The 22285-nt window shown below is 39.0% G+C and overlaps 1 protein-coding gene across 11 annotated transcripts in view; it reads right to left on the bottom strand.

Moving 5' to 3' along the window:
• PTPN13 (protein tyrosine phosphatase non-receptor type 13) overlaps nt 1-22285 on the bottom strand; it is a 193274-nt gene that overhangs the window by 65196 nt on the left and 105793 nt on the right. For all 11 annotated transcript variants that reach the window (XM_087962816.1, XM_087962818.1, XM_087962817.1 and 8 more), the window contains exons 13-19: nt 21787-21940; nt 18252-18390; nt 15413-15565; nt 12905-13087; nt 10257-10419; nt 3101-3524; nt 1416-1516 (exon numbers count right to left, since the gene is read on the bottom strand). In XM_087962816.1, coding sequence (XP_087818942.1) covers nt 1416-1516; nt 3101-3524; nt 10257-10419; nt 12905-13087; nt 15413-15565; nt 18252-18390; nt 21787-21940 — 1317 coding nt within the window. The remainder of the gene's footprint in view (nt 1-1415; nt 1517-3100; nt 3525-10256; nt 10420-12904; nt 13088-15412; nt 15566-18251; nt 18391-21786; nt 21941-22285) is intronic.

Below are 22285 nucleotides of genomic sequence, written 5' to 3'. Positions count from 1 at the left end.
TAGGACAACTCATTTCTCAGAGATGTCCAGAGCAAGAAAATGGCAGAATGTTTCATAACCTCATTATACCAGCTCTGATCCTTATCTACAGTACTTGGGTACAAGGTTACAACTTCAGTACAAAACAACAACAACAATCAAGCAGTTTGTATTATGGTGCAATTTACAATTTGAACCCTTTGCTTCGCTGCAGAAACCCATGACACTTTTTTGCATGTTGTCATATCCAAGAGCACTCTTGATGTGTAGAAGTCCCATTACCTTAAGAAATTATGGCATTTGATATTAATAACAAAGAATGATGGGGATTTTTTTGCATATCTGCAAAGCAGCAGGCTGATGTAGGCTACTCTTAATAGCTGGAGTTACAATGTTAATATTTAGTTAGAATGCTTTCATCAAGATCTAGAACTAGAGCTTTCTTTCTCCATGGTTTCTTCTATCTGGTGCAATAACTACCCATTCTCAAGCAAGTTTTTAACCTTTAAAATGTTTAATTTTGTCCTTCTGCAGCCATCAATTTCTCCTATCCACAGACTTTTTGTACATATATTCTGGATTTGATTTTACTCCATGTTTATTCTGAAATCTTATTTAAGATAGGTGCATCAAGGTTCTCTGTAATTAGCAGTGATATGGAAGGGTGTTTAGTAAAGACATACCTATTTTTATATCTATATCATCTTTTTATCTTTTACAACAGCCCCATAAGCAGGCCGGAGCCTTCATATTTATTGTAGCAAAGAGAAGCTAAGGCAGTGTTGGTGAACCTTTTCACCACTGAGTGCTGAAACGGGAGCGTGTGCATGTGCTGGAAACCGGAAGAGCAGAGTTGGCTGCTCTTTTGGTTTCCGGCACACGCATGCGCACCGGCCATCTGGTCTTCTGGTTTCTGGCACACATGTGTGCGTTAATGTCAGCTGGCTGGTGCACATCATCTTCCCAGCGCACACATTTCCAGGACTCCGGCACATGTGAAGACCAGTTGGCTGGTGCACCGGAACCTGGAAGGGCAATGGGTGATGGCTTGTGTGCCCGGAGAGATGGCTCTGTATGCCACTTCTGGCATGTGTGGCATAGGTTCCCCATTACGGAGCTAAGGGAACAAACAATGGGGCTAAAATATAAGAAGACCACAAAAATTACCACTGTAATAAATTTTGTCACTTTGATTTGATTGTCTTCCTTTTGTAAGAAAGAGCTGTGATACTTTAGGGATTCTCATCGGTTTCTTTTTCTTGGTTCAAAAAATAAATAAATGAAGAAACAAAGCATTCAATAACATTAGCATTCTCCCAAATAGCTCAGAACAAATGCACAACGTACAGTATATATCAGTTATTAATAGCCATCTAGAAACTCATTTAGGATTCTAAATTGCACAGTACCATTGGACTCAAGCAAACAATGCTGACCTATTACAAAGGCTTGGCCTGCATCTTCTGCCATGGATGAAGAATCAGATTCATTTTTCTTTCTTTTTAGGCTGGCATTTAAACCTGCATGAGAGTGTGAACTAAAAAAATGGTTGAAGAAACAGGGGTGGGGGGAAAAACAGTGAAGAAAATAGAAAGCAGAAGAGGAGAAAGGAAAATGTAATAAAATAAAGATACAAGCTAATATATGGTACACAAAACAGAAAACTGGCATAAAAAATGCATACCTCACACCAAAGAACATGCTGGCAGAGATCTGTGAAATGTGGGTAAGTTCGTTTTATGTGCATGGAAGCAAAGCACATGGAAAAAATAATATGAAAAGCAGTCACAAAAAGAAGTTTTTTAGTATGGTGGAATGAAAATGGATCCTGCAATGTATATATGAATGCAGTTCTTGCTTCCCCACAGTGGCTCCTGTTCCTACATCAGGAAAATTTCAGCCACAAATGGGTGGTTTTATAGTTCTGCAGAAGTGCTCAACGTCTAACTTATTATTTAAAAATGAATCTAAAAAGGAAACTTTCCTTGCCCTTGGCCTAACAATGCCAGCTGTTTAATACAGTTTACAGACTCCTGCTTTTATATCCATAAAAGATTTGGATTGTGTTCAATATCTGCAGTTAATTGTCCTTCCTAAAAAAAGGATCTATAACTAATTTCCAGTTAACACACAATATATTTAAATGCTACCACTTCCACCAGGACAGGCTCCTCAAAAATGTTTACCAGGGTTCCATTGCAAGTACAGGCAGTCCTTGACTTATAACAGTTCATTTAGTGACCATTGAAAGTTACACTGAAAAAAGTGACTTATGACTGTTTTCACACTTACGACAGTTGCAGCAACCTGATGGTTAAGTGATCAAAATTCAGGTGCTTGGCAGCGGATTCATTTTTATAATGGTTTCAGTGTCCCAGGGTCATGTGATTGCCTTCTGACCAGCAGAGTCAATGGGGAAGCCAGGTTCACTTAACATGTTACTAACTAAACAACTACAATGATTGACTTAACCACTGTGGCAAGAAAGGACATTAAAATGGGGCAAAATTCACTTAACACCAGAAAAATTTTGGTTGTAAGTTGAGGACTGCCAGTATTTTGCAAAGAAATTTTTCTCACATATAATTTATTTCCTCAGATATCCCCTTGAAATCAACTCATTTCGATTCGATTTATTGCAGTTGAAGACCAGTGGAGATAATAGACAAATGAAATTTAGGATAAAATATATTTGTATATATTTGAAAATATATTTGTAAAAGAATGTATCATATTAACTCCACGTTGGCTCAGCCTTCCATCCTTCCGAGGTCAGTAAAACGAGGACCCAGATTGTTGGGGGCAATAGGTTGACTCTATAAACTGCTTAGAGAGGGCTGTAAAGCACTATACATCAGTATATAAGTCTAAGTGCTATTGCTGTTATAGCTTACATTTAATCAAACTCTTAAATTATAATGCAAACGCTAATTTATATTAAGTAAAGGAGTCTAAAACTACACCAAAGTAAAAAATAATGCTTGAAATCCTACCACGAGGCTCAGAACTATGCATACTACACCTAGGAGCAACCATCTTTGTATCCTCTGAAGAATAGACTTTTTCAGCAACTACTGTGAAGGCGGCCATGTTAAAATCCATCCCTAAGAAACATCCTTACTTGTTGAGTTTTGCTCCTCCAACTACTGATTCGGGATCAGATTTTGGCGCTGTTTGAAAGATCTTCTCCATCAATTCCTCCATTTTCCGGGATGAGGCACTCCCAGCGGTGACAAAATTTTTCCGAAGGGGGCTGACCAACACCTGACTCTGGGTCAAGTCATGGAAAGACTTGCTCATAATTTTGGGCCTTTCCTCCCACGACGTCTTCTCGTTTTTGTCTTGGGAATAGCCTTGGGCAGGCTGGAAAAGGGACAATTCCGAGTAGGAGAGTCTTTTGAGAATCTCTGCTTGTACTGTCGACGGCCGCACGGCGAGCCTGTTCAACGTACTGCTGGCCAGGCTGTTGGTACTGATGGCCCGTCCCATGTTAAATCCTTTCACGGAATCTGGATGGAGGCTGAGACTCCGCAGGGAAGCTCTTTCTGCAAGGAGATGGAATTGGTTTATGCATGCCATACATAAAACAAATGAAGTATCGGTCATTTAAACAGACAAATCAGAAGAGATCTAGATAGCGACCAAAAAGCCAGCCCTTCACAGAGCTTCAATGCCTGCCCACAGCACACTAAAATGAAGAACTCTGCTAGTAATATACACCATATATTAGTGCTGTGCTACTTTGAAGGCAGATACATCTCTGAGTGTTTTCCCAACTTTTCCTGTGAATGCAGGATATTAGAGCAGGGGTCTCCAACCTTGGCAGCTTTAAGACTTGAGGACTTTGCCGCTGAGGAACTCTGGGAATTGAAGTCCATAAGTCTTAAAGTTGCCAAGGTTGGAGACCCCTGCACCACTGAAAGCATTGTGGAATATTGTTTTATATAAAAGGAGTAAGTTGAATGAAAATACCATACATTTTAGTATCCTACTTAAAAATGTGTGGGAAAACCTTTAATGTATTGTTGGCAAGGATGAACTTGTTGAAGTTCTTAAATCCTTCAACAGCTTATAAAGTGAAAGGCTGTCATTTTTCAGGTTCCAGAAATTATGATGCGAAGCATCACAAAGTGGCTTGCCAATGCTGCTAAAACAACAACTGTTAATCAAAAGTTTTCACCTGATATATTTTCAGCAATCTAACTCCTGCAACCCCTGCCTCTAAATTGGTTCTGAACAACGGCCTGGGTTGAAATTAATACATTAATACATTAATACAGTTTATGGCACAGCACATTTTACGGTAAGCAGCACTTGGCTAAAACTAAAATTTCAGAGCAGATACATAGGATCAAGTTGCAAGGGGCAGGACTTTCCTCAGACCCTCCCTCACTCTCATTATAATCTCCTTCCTTCCCTCCCTCCCTCTTCCTTCTCTTTTCTTCTTCCTACCCCTCTTTCCTTATTTTTCCTTCCTTGTTCTCTTGCTCTTTCCTTTTCTTTTTCTTTCCTCTTTCCCTTTCTCCTTTCCTGCCCCTTCTTGCATGCTCAAATGCAAAAGGGGAAACATTTCTTTTTCTTTTTAGTTTGTTTTGATAGCCCTCTGCCAGCAAAAACATAGCTGGGGGGGCTGCATGTGCCCCCGCTTTGCCCTATTTCGGCCTGGACATCCTCCTGCAACCCTCTGCCAATGAAAAGGAGCCCAGAGGGGCCACACGCAGCAGGCCGTCGCAGCAGAAAAGGGGACGTGAGCTCCGTTTTCGCTTGCAGAGGCACCTTGGACTTGTCCTTTGCTGTTTCCAGGCCAGCCCCATGGGCCAGATCTAAGAATCCCGCGGGCCGAATTCGGCCTTCAGTTTATGACACCACTGGTCTGTGTGATATTGCTATATTATCTTGTTCCCTGGGCTGTGTGTTTTTTGTAGGAAAGAGGGAGGCACATGCAAAGCTAAACTTTTTATCTGAGCTACTATTTCTTTGTTAGTTAATCAGCCATTACAAATTATGTCTGGAAATTTTCTTATTTGTACTGTCTTAGCAGTATTGCGTTGGCCCAGGGGTTAGGATGCTGAACTTGTCGGCTGGAAAGCTGGCAACCCAGGTTCAAAACCCAAGCATCAGGTGAGCTCCAGGTGAGTAAAATCTGCAGGGACTCCTTTTACTTATACTATCTTGATATTACTTATAATACTTATATATATTACTTATGATATTATTCTGGACAATTTATGTCCAGGATGTGAGACCCCTCACATCCTGGACATAAATTGTTTCAACTTCTACCCTCAAAACAACATTAAAGGGTACTGCACACCAGAACAACTAGACACAAGGAAAATCCCCCCCCCACATACCACCACTCTGCTAAACAACTAATTCCCACAATACTGTCAAACTATTTACTAAGAATGTATTACTATTCTTCTTCTCAACCTTCCTATTACCTATCTCCTTTTCTACTTATGACTATAACCTTGTTGCTTGTATCTTTATGATTTATATTGTTTTATTTAGTTTTCTAGTATGATTTTAATTGCTTATTTAGTATCCTATGACTGTCACTAAGTGTTGCATCTTATGATTCATGATGAAAGTGTTTATGATGACTATGAACATGATTTATTACTTATATCTTTCATGTACACTGAGAGTTTATGCACTGAAGACAAATTTCTGGGGTGTCCAATCACACTTGGCCAATAAAGAATAAACTATTCTATTCTATTCTATTCTATTCTATTCTATTCTATTCTATTCTATTCTATTCTATTCTATTCTATTTTTAGCATGTATATGTACTCTACCAATATGTGCCAACAGTTAGTGATGGCTGAATGCCAAGGGTTATCTATATCAATCATTCATTGAATACTGACATTTTTCAGGTACAAAATGTCATATGTTCGTTTGGTTCTAGGTTCAGAAAAAAGTGGACTTGATCCAGCAGGTCATTACCTAGTCATTTTTTTTTTTGTAAAAAAGTTTTATTATATTTTTCCACATTTCAATAACATCTCATCTCACATTTCCATACAAACATGACCTTAATTACATATTCATCTTTCACATTTAATTTCATATCTTATCATTACATATTTTCTATTAATTTTTTCAAATACTTTCCTCAAACTTATTTTATATATTTTCAATTCATTTCTTAACCTATTTCTTTTAACTTTAAATAATTCTCATATCTTCATCTTCATTTTACTTTATACTTTTATCTGTCAGGTTTGCAATTTCATCGTGTATTCTTATTTCATCATTTCAAAAATTCCATCTCAATTCAAACATTTCAAAAATTTCCCCCCCACAATTACCAATTAGAATGTGCCACCCCTATACTTTCTATATCATTTAATTAGTTCCTCTTTAAATCCCAATAATCTTTTAGTTTTTTAATTATCATCTTAAGAATTAATGACAATAATCTCCTAACAATTACTTAATACATATACCGTTTACGTCAGATTCTGCATGGCACTTTCCCCTTCAGTTACATCACATCATTTATAATTTCAAAAAGAAAAAATAATCTATTCAATTAATCATAAAAACTGATATTAATTTCATTACAGCAATCTTCATAATTCATTTCAACTATATACTTAAATTCATTAAACATAGTTAATAAGCTCATCATAGTTTCTCTTTTTTCACATTTATTCCATTTATCTCTATATATAGTTTAATAAAAAAACAAGCATTCTAATAACAAAAAAGTATCAGTTCCAATCTTTCCATTTTAAAAATCTATATTTTCCTACTTTCTAGATAATTTATTACTTCAAATACATTTATACTACACCTCATCACCTTGCAGAATCCCCTTTCTTAGTCCTTATTTAACCATTATCTCTATGTCTTTTGAATAAACAATTTATTTACATTTTTGTTTGATTTCCATATTTCTTTATTTCCTGGTTCTTTGTCTTATTACTTCTTTTTTCCTTCTTTTTTCCCTCCTTTTCTTACTCCAGTTTTTATCCCCCTCCCTCTTTAAAACTTCCTTCTGGGATTCCCTTTTCTGCTGTTTCCTTTTACTTTGTTTGGTTTTCAAAACATTCCCCTTTTTAATTGCCTCCTCAAATCTCCAAGTTTTAATTCCCGTTCTTTCCCCCCTTCACTTTAATATTCGTTGCTCCAATTATTCATTTAAGATGGCTTCTTCTTTAATCAGCTTCTCCTCTTCTGGCACTTCTTGTTGTTCTTCATACTTTAAAATCTCCATTTCTAAAAATTGTAAGGCAGGACCAAATGTCTTTAGAATTTATTTCCAATGATCAGCTTTTATTAATTCCTCTTTAGGTTTTTTCCAAATTCATTAAATAGTCCAATATCCATAAGTTTAAGTTTATGCCAAAATCACCAAACAATCCCAAGGTAATTTCTTCCTGCTTCTTTCTTTTGTTTTAATGTTCAGTATTTCCACTTTCCAGGGTCTCTTATTTTGTTGTAACAAAGTTTCACTTATTTGTATCAATTGCTGCTACATTTATTTTTTGTTTTGACACGTTCAAGTTCACCTTTAATTATGTCTATTTAGTGCCAAAAACATATATTTATCCAATTTAAACAGATATCTTCTTCTGGCTTCCTCCTTTCAAAGTTCAAAGCCACTTTCAGCTGTCATTTTTTTTTTCTTCACTTTCTCTGGTCTCCGCTTTTATTATCTCTCTTAAAAATTTCTTAGGATTTTAATTCCAGGGTACCTTTTGTTTAAATGTTGTGCCTGGTTAGCCTAATTTCATTCTGTCCCCTTTTTCACCGCTCCTGCACAATCTTTGTCCCGGTCAGCTCTTCTTCTTCAGGGTGGCCATGTTTGACCACCGCTACAGCCGTCTTCGGAGGGTAGTAAAATGCCTAGCCAGGGAGGAGAGATGCGGCTCCCCTCAACCCAGCTGGCGGTCTCCCCCTTCTTCACCATCCCTACAGGGTGGTTCTGGCCCCAAATGCAGATGATCAGGGTCCTCCGATGGGAGAGCACATATCAAAGCTGTGGACGATCATGGTCTCCAGTCCATCAGCGAGGAGGACACCACCGGAAGTCAGTCATTACCTAGTCTTCTGGGACTAGGGTTACTTTCCCAATAGATACTATCCAGAAATGGTGGATTTCAGCTCCCCTAATCTTTTTACAACCTTGCCAGACATTGCTGTGTCAAGCAATTTTGGTTTCGCAAGTGTCTACTTTCCAGAAATATGTCATGCATATTTTAAGAATAAGTCTTACAGAGAGGAATTACAACTCAACTGAGAGCTGAGAAGATGTTTGTATGTTTCAAGTGTCACATGCACTCCCTGGCATTTCCTGATAGCACAGCGGGAAAAGATCCTAGCCCGAGGCTCTGCAAAGCTGCTGACAGTTGATTGACACTATTGGATTAGATGTAGCAACAGTTTGACTGTAGGCAGTTTGACTCTGGCAAGGTTTGTTTTACAATGGCTGTTCTCAAGTTCAGCAGGTCTAGTCTGGTTAATGGTTAGACCACCTGGAGAGTCCATAGATGTCATTTTGTATTGTTCAGTGAAGAAGGAAAAAAAACAGAATACGTGTTTGGAAACAAATCACTACTTCAGCATGTGGTTAATCTGAAGGTGAAAGGGAAATAGCACTCAATTTTATTTAACCTCTTTTCATCTCATCTAAATCTCTTTGCTTCACCCTTTGAACATGTGAAAAAGTGAGGGGATTCGGGGAATTCTTATTTGGGGTAAATGATTACACAAACAAAACTCAGACCTATTTTAGGTCATATATTTATTTCAATAAAATTCTAATAGGAATGAACAAAGTAAAATAATGATCGGTATTTAAATATTTATTTTGGAATGAAAAAATGATTTTTAAATCATAGTTGGGGAATCACAAACCTATAAAATCTTATTTTGTCTTGCTGAAATAATTTTCTCAAACTATTTGATGTTGTCTGATCTACCACTGATAAAAGACAAAACACTACTAGATATATAATTCGACAGAAAATACTGTTCTGTACAGGCAGCCCTTGACTTACAATAATTGATTTAATGATTTAATGACTGTTCAAGATGAAAATGGCACTGACAAACATGACTTATGAGCATTTTTCACACTTATGACTGCTGCAGGAACCCTGTGGTTGCATGATCAAAATTCACATGCTTGATAACTGATTTATATTTATAATGGTCATATGATCACCTTCTGACAAGCCAAGTCAACGGGGAAGCCAGATTCACTTAACAACAGTGGCAGGAAAAGTTGTAAAACAGGTTAAAACTCCCTGAACAACTTTCTCGCTTAGCAACAGAGATTTTGGCCTCTACTGTGGCCACTAAGCCGAGGACTACCTGAATTTCTTTCTTCCGATAAAAATGCACAGCTCGAGACGATATAGTCCTTGACATACAGCCGTAATGCAGCCTGTCCATTACTGTCTCAAGACGTGACAGTTTTTAAGTGAGGCGCCCAAGGGATTGCGTCATTCAATGACTTCAATTCCTGCTGCTCCCATTGCAGTTGTTAAGCAATCATATGGGTTGTTAAATGGAACAGAGGGCAGAGCCTTGTGAGGCCTCGCACTTCCTGCCCCCCTTGGAACCTGCTCTCTCCAATCAGAATCCCTTAGGTAGGTCAGAGGTGTCAAACTGGATTTATTCGAGGGCCGGATCAGCACTGTAGTTGTCCTCTGTAGGCCTGGCTGGGGGTGGGTGGGAGATTGGACAGATTCAGTGGTGGGATTCAAATTTTTATACTGCTGGTTCTGTGGGTGTGGCTTGGTGGGCGTGACAGGGGAAGGATACTGTAAAATCCCCATTTCCTCCCCACCCCACTAATCTGCTTTCCAGCTCCATTCTCCTGTGCAGGGCAACAAAAGACCCAGCCGATCACCGGGACTTGGGAGGCAGAGAATAGATGGGGGCAGGGCCAGTCAGAGGTGGTTATTTGCCGGTTCTCCGAACTACTCAAAATTTCCGTTACCGGTTCTCCAGAACTGGTCAGAACCTGCTGAATAACCACCTCTGGACAGATGGCAGATGAGACAGATGCCTCCTGCAGCACTCTGCTGACCAAAATGGGGCACGGGGGGGGGCACCCCTTGTATTCACTAGCAGAGGCACCCCAGGCTGGTCCTTTGCTATTTCCAGACCAGCCCCACGGGCCAGATCTAAGCACCCTCGGGCAAGATCCGCCCTGCGGGCCTTGAGTTTGACACCCCCGCCGTAGATTAACTCTGTGTAATTAGGTCCAGGAAAACTGCAGTCATAACAGATGCACAGCTGCTGTTTCTTACCAATTTCCTGAGCATCCTGGTTGCTTTGCCTGGTTTTCATCTGGAGCTGGAATTTGTGCTGAGCAGAGCAGAGCTGTAACAAGTACTGGCAGGTTTTGGTTGTATCTGTCTGGAAGGTGTGCTTTATACCATCAGATGTGTTCTGCAGCGTTATCTTTCTTTTCTGCAATAGGACAAATATAGAATATTACATGGGGAAAAGGACCTGGTTTCCAGTTTGAGGAAGATACATTGTTCAAATGGAAGAAATTGCTTTGCAGAGACAAAGCAATCAAGCTTGAGCATGCATTGAAAATACTGATTGCAGGAAAACCCGAGGTATCAAATTCTTGTGTGCACTCATGCCTGGGGAATTAAATGTTTTTGCTCAGTGTGCAAAAATACGTAATTTGGATGTTTTGAAAATGTTTAAGTAGTCGTCAGGGGTGGGATCCGACAGGGTTAACTACCAGTTCGGTGATTTATGAGGTTCGGTGATTTACGATGTGCTTCCCTGAACGCTGCTGGCGCGCGCCTGTAAATCGTCATCAGCACGCTGCGTGCAGAGAAGCAGCCTTTGAAAAAGCCCTTTTCCCCTGCTTTTTAAACTGCAGCTGTGCCTTGCATGGCAGCTGAAGTTGAAAAAGCAGGAAATAAAGGTCAGGTAAGAGCCCAGGTGGGCGGGTGGGCAAAAACACCAGCAGAGATAAAACCGGTTCTATGTCTGCTGCTCTTCAGAGCTCCTGTTTCTACAGAGGTGGACAGAACCGGTAGAAACCCACCCCTGGTAGTTATGCTGGGCTAAAACAAGGCTGTTTGAAGTACGGAAACGCATCTACTTCCAGATTTGAGCTAATCTAATGTGGCCGCCTCCCTACGGAAGAGACCACACCACAAAGAAGCCCAACACTCAATCCATCACCCACTCATGTCAGCATAGCCAAGGATGCTGCTAGGCAATAGACAATCATCTTTACAATTCAGAACAAGGTACAAACATTTGCAATTAGCACAGTTCTGTACAGAGCATGCTTAGGAATAGTAGATGCTATTTGTATGGCTTTATCCATATAGGTAGTCCTCCATTTATAACCAGTTATTTAGCGGCTGCAATGATATTTGCTAAAGCATGATTTATGACTGGTCCTCATGTTTAGGGCCATTGCAGCATCCCCATGGTCATGTGATCAAAATTTGAGCTTTAGAACCAGCATATATTTACGATGGTTGAAACATGCTGGGCTCATGTGATGGCCATTTCTAATCTTCCCAGCCAGTTTCCAACTAGCAAAGTCAATGGAGGAAGTTGGGTTCATTTATGACCATGTGTTTTACTGAACAACTGCAGTGATTCATTTAACAACTGTAGCAAAATAGTCATAACATTGGGTATGGTTCACTTAACATTTGACTTCCTTCACACCAGAAATTCTGGTACCAATTGTGGTCATAAGTCAAGGACTACCTGTACAAATCATTTTATAGAATGTTACCTAAGTGAAACCTACATGAAATTTCTTAGTCAACCTACAGATGTATTAGAAGTACAATTCCAGGCAATCTTAAAGAACTGTTTTTATATTAGTTACCTGAAACTGTAAATTAGGGAAAATGTAAGAACTATTCTATTTAAACCTTTGCCCACCTGACTTGTTAAAAAATATACTAAACTATGTTTCCAGGGATCATGTCCCTGCTCTTTAAAGTATGTTTGATATTAGTTTAATTGTGTTTTATATATTCAAGAAAAGCAGAAGTTCTTAAAGTACACTACTGCACTTTATGCAGAAATTTACATAGTTTCGTTTAGTTTACTTTATTGTCATTGCACTTCGTACGATGAAATTAAACGCCATCTTCAGTGTACATTATAACTATAAAAATAAAAACCAAAACACACGTCCTTCACATTCTATACAATTGAACTGAAAACCCCCGATATTGCATTAATATGCACTATACAGCAGAATTCAAAAGAGCGACTGCCCTGGGATAGAAGCTGTTTTTCAGCCTATTTGTCCTTGTTTGTATTATTCTGTACCGTCTGCCAGATGGTATTAGTTCAAAAAAGGGTGCCCAGGATGAGATGGATCTTTGAGAATGTTTTGAACTTTCTTAAGGCAGCAGGAGCTATAAAGCTCTTCCAAAGAGGGGAGAAGGCAACCAATGATCCTCTGGGCAATGACTTTAACCCTCTGGAGTGCTGTCCTATCTGTATACTAAGAAGGCCAATGCCTACATTTGCATTGCAATGAGCAATGACATTTGAGCAATGATTTTTGACATTAGAAAATTGAGGTATCTACATTCCCGAATGGGACAATCTTAGAAGGAACACATGGTGTGCTTTCTCCATTACTGACTTTGCTTGATGAGATTTTTTTTAGATGGAACCATATTCTGTCCAAATAGCTAGCAGCCCTGGCAAAAATTTCTCCTCTCCTGAAAATGGGCTTCTTCATCACGGTTTGAATCATCTGGTTTTTATTACTAACATATTTACTGCACACTATGGAGCATCTTGTATCATCCTGGTTCTTTGTTATTTTTGGCACGTCATTGTTTTAATACCGTAGGTAACTCAGCTGGAGTGGGGAGAAAGAGAGGAAAGGCCTTTCATGATCCAGTCTGCCATTCTACACACACACACACACAAATGACCAACATACACTGAAGGAAATTTTCTTTGTTTCTCTCCACGGGAAACGAAGGACAGGCATTCGGGTGCCGTTGTGAACTTCAAAAATAAGAACTCCTTTGGAGCAAATTCCTAGCAGAATTCCAGTCTGAGATTTTTTCTCTGGCAGCACACGATGAAAATGGACACCATAATCTGTCAGTCTTTGGCAAATCTACCAAACAGGAGAGAAGAAGTCAGAGAGTGGGAGAGAGAAAAAATGCATGGTGCTTATTTTGAGAACACCGTGAGATCAAAATGATTTTTTCAGATTGGTTTTACAGTACAGGGTACTAGTTCTGCTCCAATCACAGGTTGCCTTTGAAGTTTACATTACAATGGAGTGGGCTACACATTTTATTTCTTAATTTCTAGATTCGATAAAGAAGATTGTGCAACCTTTTAGTAACTGAGAGCCAGATTTAAATATTTTGGGGCATGCAGCAGTTTGCAGGGCAATGAGGCAAATTGTGTAGGACCTTTTCTACAATTGGGCTGGTTTAAGGATTTTCTGAAAAGGGACGCAGTGGCTAAGACGCTGAGCTTGTCGATCAGGAAGGTTGGCAGTTCGGCGGTTCGAATCCCCAGTACCCTGTAATGGAGTGAGCTCTTGTTACTTTTCCCAGCTTCTGCCAACCTAGCAGTTCGAAAGCATGTAAAAATGCAAGTGGAAAAATAGGGACCACTTTGGTGGGAAGGTAACAGTGTTCCGTGCACCTTCGGCGTTTAGTCATGCTGGCTACATGACCACGGAGATATCTTTGGATAGCGCTGGCTCTTTGGCTTTGTAACAGAGATGATCACTACCCCCTAGAGCCGGAAACAACTAGCACGTATGTGCGAGGGGAACCTTTTACCTTTTTAAGGATTTTCTGTTATCACTTGGATTTACTTATTCCTTGCTATTTTCTTTTAGATACCGTAGTCTTGAACTTATTTTAGGTTTACGGTAAAACCTTGGCAGATTTCCTGCAACAAAATGATGGGAAAGTATCCTGTTTTAACTTTCAATAATCCTGATCAAAGGAAGTTCTGAGGACCAGAAGATGGTTCTGGAGATTCTATATGGCTTTTAGTTGTAAGCTGCAGCAGCCAACCTTTAACGAATAACAGCCCGTTAGATAGAACCAATATGGGACAACTCTCCCCATATTGAGAAAGTTAAAAATGGAGGGCTAATGCTAGGGACTGAAATTCTTGGGTAGCTGTTGATGGACCACATCCCCACAGCCATGTCCCTAGTCTTGGGATGTTCCCCTTGATTCCTCTGGCTGTTTATTTGTCCTCTCCTAGTATGCAATGAAAAGTAGTAGAAAAAAGGGGCAGCAATGTCTAGTTATTTTGTCTTCTCTTTGGGGACATGACAGTGGGGACTATGCTCAAATAGACAGGAGAATGTTTAAAACATGGAGATGCCTTCAGGCATTCAAGTAGAGAAACTTGATCTGAAAGGTGCTTTTTCCAAAAGGCAACTGGACTGTTATTTTTTGGAAAAAGCACTTTTGGGACAACCAAGACTTGGATGATTGAGAATCTCCACCAACGTGTTAATCTGAAATCTTCCCACTTCAACATTATGAATCGGTCCCAAAGGTGCTTTTTTCAAGAGGCAACTGGACTTTCTGTTTTTTCTTTGAAGATGTTTGCTTCTCATCCAAGAAGCTTCTTTAGAGAACTTAAGAAGCTTCTTGAATGAGAAGCGAAACATCTTCCAAGAAAAACCAGAAGGTCCAGTTGTCTCTTGAAAAAAGCACCCTTGGGGCAACCATGACCTGGATGACTGAGAATCTCCATAGATTCTTTTTCTTTGTTGAGCCAACTATATGGTGTCACTCAGTTCTTTATGATGTTGTGCTACCTGGATGAAAACACACTACAAAGTTTCCATCCATTGACCAGATAGGCAATGATAAATATGGCTTACGCTAAACTTTGGCCAATGAGCATTTGGGAAATGAATTCCATGTTGCCAGTCTCGGATAAATTCATTGCGACTTGTGCATTTTTATTTGCCTTTTTCCTTTATCTATTGGTTAGAGAACCAAATAGGCAAAAGGGAATAACAGACTGGGTTTAAGTGTTTCTGTGACATGATTTAACTAGATAAGGTTAGCTTACCCTGTTTTTGACCTAGTTTTACTTTAACTATAATTAACTGATGAAGTCAACTGACCCCTTTTTAGCATTCGAAAAAGCAGTACTATCTCCACTGTTCCACGTGTTGTGGAAAAAGAGGGCTTGTGCGCTCAATATTTATAATGAGATCTTAATGAATAAATATATATATGAGACCCCTTGTCAACTGCAAACTATAGGAGAGGGTGGCCAACAACTTGTACACAAGCACATCGTCACCAATTATTACAGATGCATGTTCCGAGCCCTGTTAATTTGGAGGGTTCCCAGCTTTCCTGAAAGAGGTTTAAGATCCAGTTGGCTTCCCCCGCCCCCTTTCATTAGGATAGGAAAACCTTTTATGAAAACACACAGAATTTCTAACCTTCAGAAATTCTATTTCAGCTTCGTTTTCAGAAGCACCTGCATAGGTGCTATGCAGCTTTGGCAATTCTTCTTTCACATTAGGTAGCTCCAGATTCTCTATCACTCTTGCCGGCAAATAGTGTTCTGTTCTGAAGTAGGATAAGCCATGTATCTGCAAGCAGAAGCACCAGAGTAACACTGTAAGCCATAGTCCTGATCCCAGCTACCTGTAACTGAATGCTATGCCAGTTCAATAATGGTTGAGTAGTATAATCACAAGTGATGCAGAATATGAGACAGCTACCTTGGTGTTCTCCATACCACTGCCAAAACCTTTCTATCAATTATTTGTCCCAAAATAGTATGTCAGGTCTTCTGTTCAAGTGGGGGGAGGGGTGAAGGTTGTACTAGAAGACCTCCAAGGTATCATGCCCTTGTTGGAGTCTGATTCTGAAGGGGAGATTGAGCAGCTGACAAGGAGTGGGAGTGTGGCTCCGGAAGAAACGGGGGAAGGGCACAGTCCGGTTGGGCATTCAGAGGAAGACCCAGGGCCACCCCCTCTTCATCCTAGGGCACGCAGGGAAGAACGGAGAAGGGAGCAACGTGGTTTATGGGGGAGGAAAGGGCCCTGATCCCCTTCATGGGTTGCAGCTGGGAAGACTGTTTAAAAGGACAAACTGTGCATGGCAAAGTTGCTGGAAGCAAAGCGTGCTTTATTTTTGTCGAGCTTATCTAGGTTTTGGTGTCCTCCCAACTGTGTGTGCTTCATTATCTTTTGGAAGTCTGCAATTTATTATCCTGGCGTGTCGTGTACTTCAGCGTGGTTTGTGTTGGTTTTTTTATTTCTAATTTATCTGTACTTTGGGTTTGGACTGCATTTCTTCCCTTTGTAGTCTGTTTGATCTCCAGCCGAGGATAACTGGACATTGGGGGCCAAGTTGGAGGTATTAAAAGGAATTTATCTACTTTTGTGCCTTTGTTATTTTTGTGCCACACCCTGAGTCATCACACAAGGTCTCTTCCAGTCTTGTTATTCTATGTTCTATTTTCAATCATCACTCCTAGATAATGATTATAACATTAAATAAGATCCAGATATCAAAAAGTGATCGGATCTTTCTGAAAATTGCAAGCATAGACTTTTTAAGAACTTATTTTTTACACTGACTGCAGGGATGTTAAAAAGGCTCAACAGAATGCACAATTTATTACTTGAATCAGTAAATAAATAGATGTTGGTATGCTGCAATGAATAAATATGTCTTCTACTAATAGACCATCATGTACAATGTTTGTTCTACATTTAAGCAGCATGGCTGATGTCTTCCTTCAACTGTTCACATCTGTTAATAGTTGGCAAAACTTCCTGAGTGTACTTTACTGGAGCTATTATAGAAATCATTTTTCTTCTGACATGTTTTTGTATTTATACTATTTGCAGAAAAATTTAATATACCCTGATGACAGAATCAGGATGCTTGTGGCCTTTGGAAAGGCTTTTTTCTAGTCAGTGTTTACCTTTTCTCTGGCTAGAAAGTTAGCAAATCAAACGACAGATGTAACTAAATGGAGATTGCAGACAAAATACTTATCAATAGCTAGTATTCTCTGAACCAGTCATCAAGGCAGTTATGAATCTTCCATGCTTGGTGAGTTCCTTTGTATATCGTTGTGGTAGTTAGAATTAAATGAAGCAGGAAAACAAAAGCACATCTACTTGAGTATGTGCATGATGGCAGGCACAAATATTTAATTCAGATTTAGAAATTTCTTAAATCATGTTCAGGGCAGGTCCAGAATCCACACGCTTGGCTATATAGACCATCACTTAAAGCATAACTTGTACAGGTAAGATACTCCTATTTTCAGAGTGTATGGATGAATTTAAAATTTAAACTATCCTCAACAGAGCGAGAAGGCTAAATCTCTGAATGGACATCTCTATTTATGACTCTTATTCACAAAACTTTACTCTGTGTCTGCCTCAGGTGTGTTTAGAACTTTCATTCATCTGAAAAAGATCATTTGGAGAATTTCTGTACAAGTCCATGTCCTGGGCATTGCATGCAAAAGACAACATTTTGAAGGGTCCTTGGTGCTCTCTGAACTTGCTTGTTTTTTTGCAGACGCTTCATTACCCTAACTAGGTAACATCATAAGTGCATCAGGTTACCTAGTTTGGGTAAGAAATGTCTTCAAGAAAACAAAAAAAGCTCAGAGAGCCCCAACAAGCCCTCATTTCAACCCTGAGCTACAAATATCCTCCTTTAGAGAGAAAATATTTTTAACTATTAGTATAAAGTAAGGTTAGGAGTGTCAGGCTTCATTGCTTGCTCTGAATGTTCTTCCAGATGCTCTGAATCTGAAGAACTTTCAGTGACATTATGAGAGCTTTTGCAACTGTGACATGATGATGGTTTTAATAGTTATTACTTTATATGGACCAGAAACTTTAACATTGTGTTACCGGCTTCTTGAATGAATGTCAAAAAATGGACTGAAATCAGAAGTTTGAGAAATAGTTGCCTCATTATTAGTTAAATTAGTGCATTAATGTTTAGTTAATATTTTCTTATGACATAAACAGGAAGCCTTCCAGTCCTTTTACCATTACATTTGTTCCGTAAAACTGGATTACTTTGGCTTCAAGACCCTAACTGGGAGAAGATATTGATCTGAGTTCTATGGCTACAAACCAATTCAATTTGGAAAACCTTTGAATTCTTATCCTCTGCTTCCCAACTGCACATCTACTGAACCTTGACATTTAAGTAGCAGCCAAACCAACTGAGATGCTTTAAACTATAAAATAAGCATAGAATTGAGAGGTTGCCAACAAATGAAAAAAATATCCTTACTTCATCTTGGTAATCTCCATATTCCGCCTGGAGGGCTAAGGAGGCCAGCAATAAGGCTGTTTCGTCATCACAGTGTATCTTCTCTTCTAGAAGATCTTTCCTTAACTGCAGGTAGTACTGATGGTATGTCAGCGTGTGCCTGGAGCAAATCAAGAAAAAAAGAAATAAACAGGTCATGGGAGGCGGAAATAACAACTGCATGCAGAAGAGCTCAAGGCGACAATTCCCGTTTATACAAAAGCCCTTTTGTATGACACGGTTAACTGGATCATGGGGGAACAGGTTGAATGCATTATGTGAGAGGGGTTCTTTTGCCAGGAGTTTAAACATTAATTGATTTTAGTTTTCATTTTATGTCTCAGCCTTTATATTATGTTTTTACATTCGGTTTGATACCATAGTGCATGTTTGAGCAGAAACCTAAGTTATAAATTACATGAATGAATGAATGAATGAATCAACAAATGAATCAATTAATGAATCAAGGTCATGTAACAGGTAATTTCTACAGCACTGCAGGATGTTCAAAGCACATAACAAACATAAGGTAAGTTCAACAATTCCAGGTTTCCATGATGCCACTTTGAAAAACTTGGAACAACCTTCATTTTATAATCGTGTTTCCCAAGAGAGATTAGTCTGGCTAGACTCTCCAGATCAGAACTGGGTTTTTAGGGGACTTCCGGTTTGTCGGCTTCGCGAGCGGCAGGGATTTGCGAAGCTGCGCGATCCCTGCCGCGCTAGCCGTTTTTGGGGCTCCGACCCAGCCGGGTACGGAGCTAGGCTGCCCTGCAGGGGCAGCTGAAGGTAGGGGGATCCGGAGAAGGGTTTGGGGGTGCTGCAGACCCCCTCCCTGGCCGGCAGAACCCCTTTTCCCAGGACGTGCAGCGGCGGTCCGTAATGGCCGCCACAAAGAAGCTGGCAGCCGGGTAAGAATGCGCAGGAGGAAGTGGAGAAAGTGATTGAGAGGAGAAAGTTTTTCTTGGCTCCTAGGACTCTAAGACATATTTAATAAAATTCCTGAAAAGTATGATTTTCTGAATAATACCTGCCAGAAGAGGAAAAAAGCGGCTGCTTGAAGGTGCTGAAAGGATAGCTTTCCCTCTTTTCCTACGGAATAAATAACTGGATATTAAGAAACCTATTTTTTTAGGTGGAAATTGGTTTTAAGCGATGAGTGGGAAGAGAGAGGATTAAAAAGAAAATATTTGTATGCTAAGATTTGTTGGAGCAGATGCCTTAAGGATTTGAAGACTAGAATATATTGTAACAAGACTTTAAACAGATTTGGACTTTCTTTCTCTTTGATTGATATCACCCCAGAAGGAGAAAGTGAGAACTCTGCCTTGGTTTGGACTGATTGATAACTTTGGGACTGTTTTATCTTTTTTATTTTCTTTTGAATATTCTGGTTGTTGTAAGAAGAAAGAAGGAGAAAAGAAAAGAAAAGATTTATAATGGCTCTTTCTGTTGAGGAACTAAGAAATGGTGTGGAAGAAGCTTTCCTTTTCTTAGAAATGGCGCTTACTAATTATCAACAAAAATTACAACAGATGAAGACAGCAGAGGAACAAGAAAGAAATGAAGGAGCCATCTTTAATGAATCTCAGAATTTGATCCAGAAAAAAAGAAGAGAGAAAGAAAAGAAAAGAAGAGAAAAGAAGAAAACTAAAGGATTTAAGGACTTAAGATCTAAAAAAAACATTTAAGAAAGGGAAAAATAAAGTGCAAAACCAATATGATGATTGTAAACAAAGGGGAAAAGAAATACGACAGAGAAGGGAAGCCGGTAAGGCAGAGGCTAGAAGAAGGGGGGGTAGAAAGGTTTGTTGGGAAAAGAAAGAAAGGGAAAAGGTGGAGAAAAGCTACAACGTTTTGAAATTAAATGGAAAAAAAGGAATTTTTTATGGATAATGGATAAAGTAAAAAGATTTTGCAAGGTACATAAGATGAGATGGTAGTATTGCAATGGTTTAAGAGTTGATAAGAGATTAAAATGTTAAAATGTTTAAAAATGATTGGTTTTAAAACTTAATAATAGGAGGGGTTTAGAATATTGTTTTAATTAAAGAGTTTAATAAAATTATGGTATGGATGTTATTATGAAATTTTTATTATAGTATTTCTTTTTAATATTTGGATTTATTCTCTAATTATGCACTTAATTGTGTTGGATGTATTAGTTAGATAGAATGTACCAAGCAAAATCTGATTGGGTATTAGATATTATTTTAAAGATTAATTTGATTAACTTAGGGGGAGATAGAAAGGCATCATACTCTGATTAATGATTTCAGGAGAAACTGATTTTCTTTTTTTTCATAAGGGATGAGACAAAGGGATGATAAAAAATGGACAAAAGATACAAATATAATGATTTAAACTAAGATGATTAATTAAGGTAGAATTAAGAAGTGTGAAATATGTGGAGAAGTTAATATAGAAGGCTTAGAATGGTAAATAAAATAAGTAATGATATGTAAGATGAGCATGAATATAATTGAAGTCCATGAAGAGAGAGACACCTGGGTCCAAGTTACTTTCCAAAAGATATTTTTTTATGTTTTGTGTGTTGTGTGTATATGTCTTTTTTGGGGGGAGAATTGGTAAAAACTTGTAGAAATATAGAATGAGAATAATGGTAACTAAGTCAGAAAGAAACAGATGAAATAATAATAATGATATTGAATAAGAGTAAAGAGAAGTAAAGAGAAATTGAATAAGAGGTTTTGGTATATTATATGGAAATGGTTTAAAACAGAATCATAATTTATCTGACTTGTTAAATTTACAAGGGAAAAAGGTTTAAACATGTAATGAATAATGATAATTTGTGTGTTTTAAAAATTAATAAAACTTGTTTTTTTTTTAAAAAAAAAAAGAACTGGGTTTTTAATTCTACCTGGTAGATCAGGAGTGTCAAACTCAATTTCATTGAGAGCCGCATCAGGGTTGTGTTTGACTTCAGGGAGCCATGGGGGCTATGGCCGGGGTGGGCGTGGCCAGCTCAACATCACTTGTGAGCGCTCTGCCAGCAAAAGCGGGCTCCCAAGCTCCATTTTTGGCTAGGCGGCCTCCTGCTACCCTCTGCCAGCGAAAATGGAGCTCGGGTGAGCCACATGCGCTAGCAGAGGCATCGCAGGTCAGTCCTTCACTGTTTCCAGGGTGGACCCACAGGCCAGATCTAAGCACCCTGTGGGCCACACCTGGCCCATGGGCTTTGATTTGACACCCCTGTGGTAGATGATTCAAATGTAATAGCAATAAATAATCAGCATGAAAATACATTGGGCTGGCAGAGAAATATTTAGCTATTCCACCACTATTGCCTATATGAAATTCCTGACAGGATATTGTTAAGAGAAGAGCAGTTTGGGATCATCCATTTGTTACCCTTCCCCTTCTATCCCACTAAAGAATAGAAACTAGAACAGGATGGTCATGATTATGTCTGACTTGTAGAAAAGCAAGACTGCTTGGGAGCATGTGGACATGGGAGAAGAATGATTTTAAAACACAACCCAAATATACTCACTGAATCAGACTAATGTCATCCACAAAGAACTTAATCCGGAAGTACAAGATGAAGTTTACTGTGTTTTTGTTCCTTTTCTTGGGTTCTTCTTTCCAGCCATCGGGGGCTACTTTAGTTAGCTTTAGCTCTGGATCGATGAAGAAGTACTCATTTTCTGTCATCAAAAGATAAATCAACATAGAACATCCATAAGACATCGCAGCTCAGTTGCTCTGCTTTGCTGATATATCCACAAGTCGTCTCCCAAACATGTGATTCTATTTGTTCAACGGAGGGAAATCAGCCTCCATTGGAGGAATTTAACTGTGAACAGCTGCATCTACGATTAAGCTATCAGCTGATTCTCTTAATCAATGTGGAAAACAAAGCAAAGTGGATAATTTAAGAATTTCTGAGAGCCAGAGCAGGGACAGATTCCTGTCTATACTTATGTATTACTGGTGATGAAGTAAAAGTAAAAGTTTTCTAATGGCTGTCTGAGGCCCAAATGAGCCATCCC

The sequence above is a fragment of the Notechis scutatus genome, chromosome 4 (genome assembly GCF_049901735.1).
Source record: "Notechis scutatus isolate UNSWTSFEM ecotype Mainland chromosome 4, rNotScu1.2, whole genome shotgun sequence".
Lineage (NCBI taxonomy): Eukaryota > Metazoa > Chordata > Lepidosauria > Squamata > Elapidae > Notechis > Notechis scutatus.
Note: the sequence above shows the minus strand (reverse complement) of the source record. Positions and strands in the feature narration are given on the sequence as shown.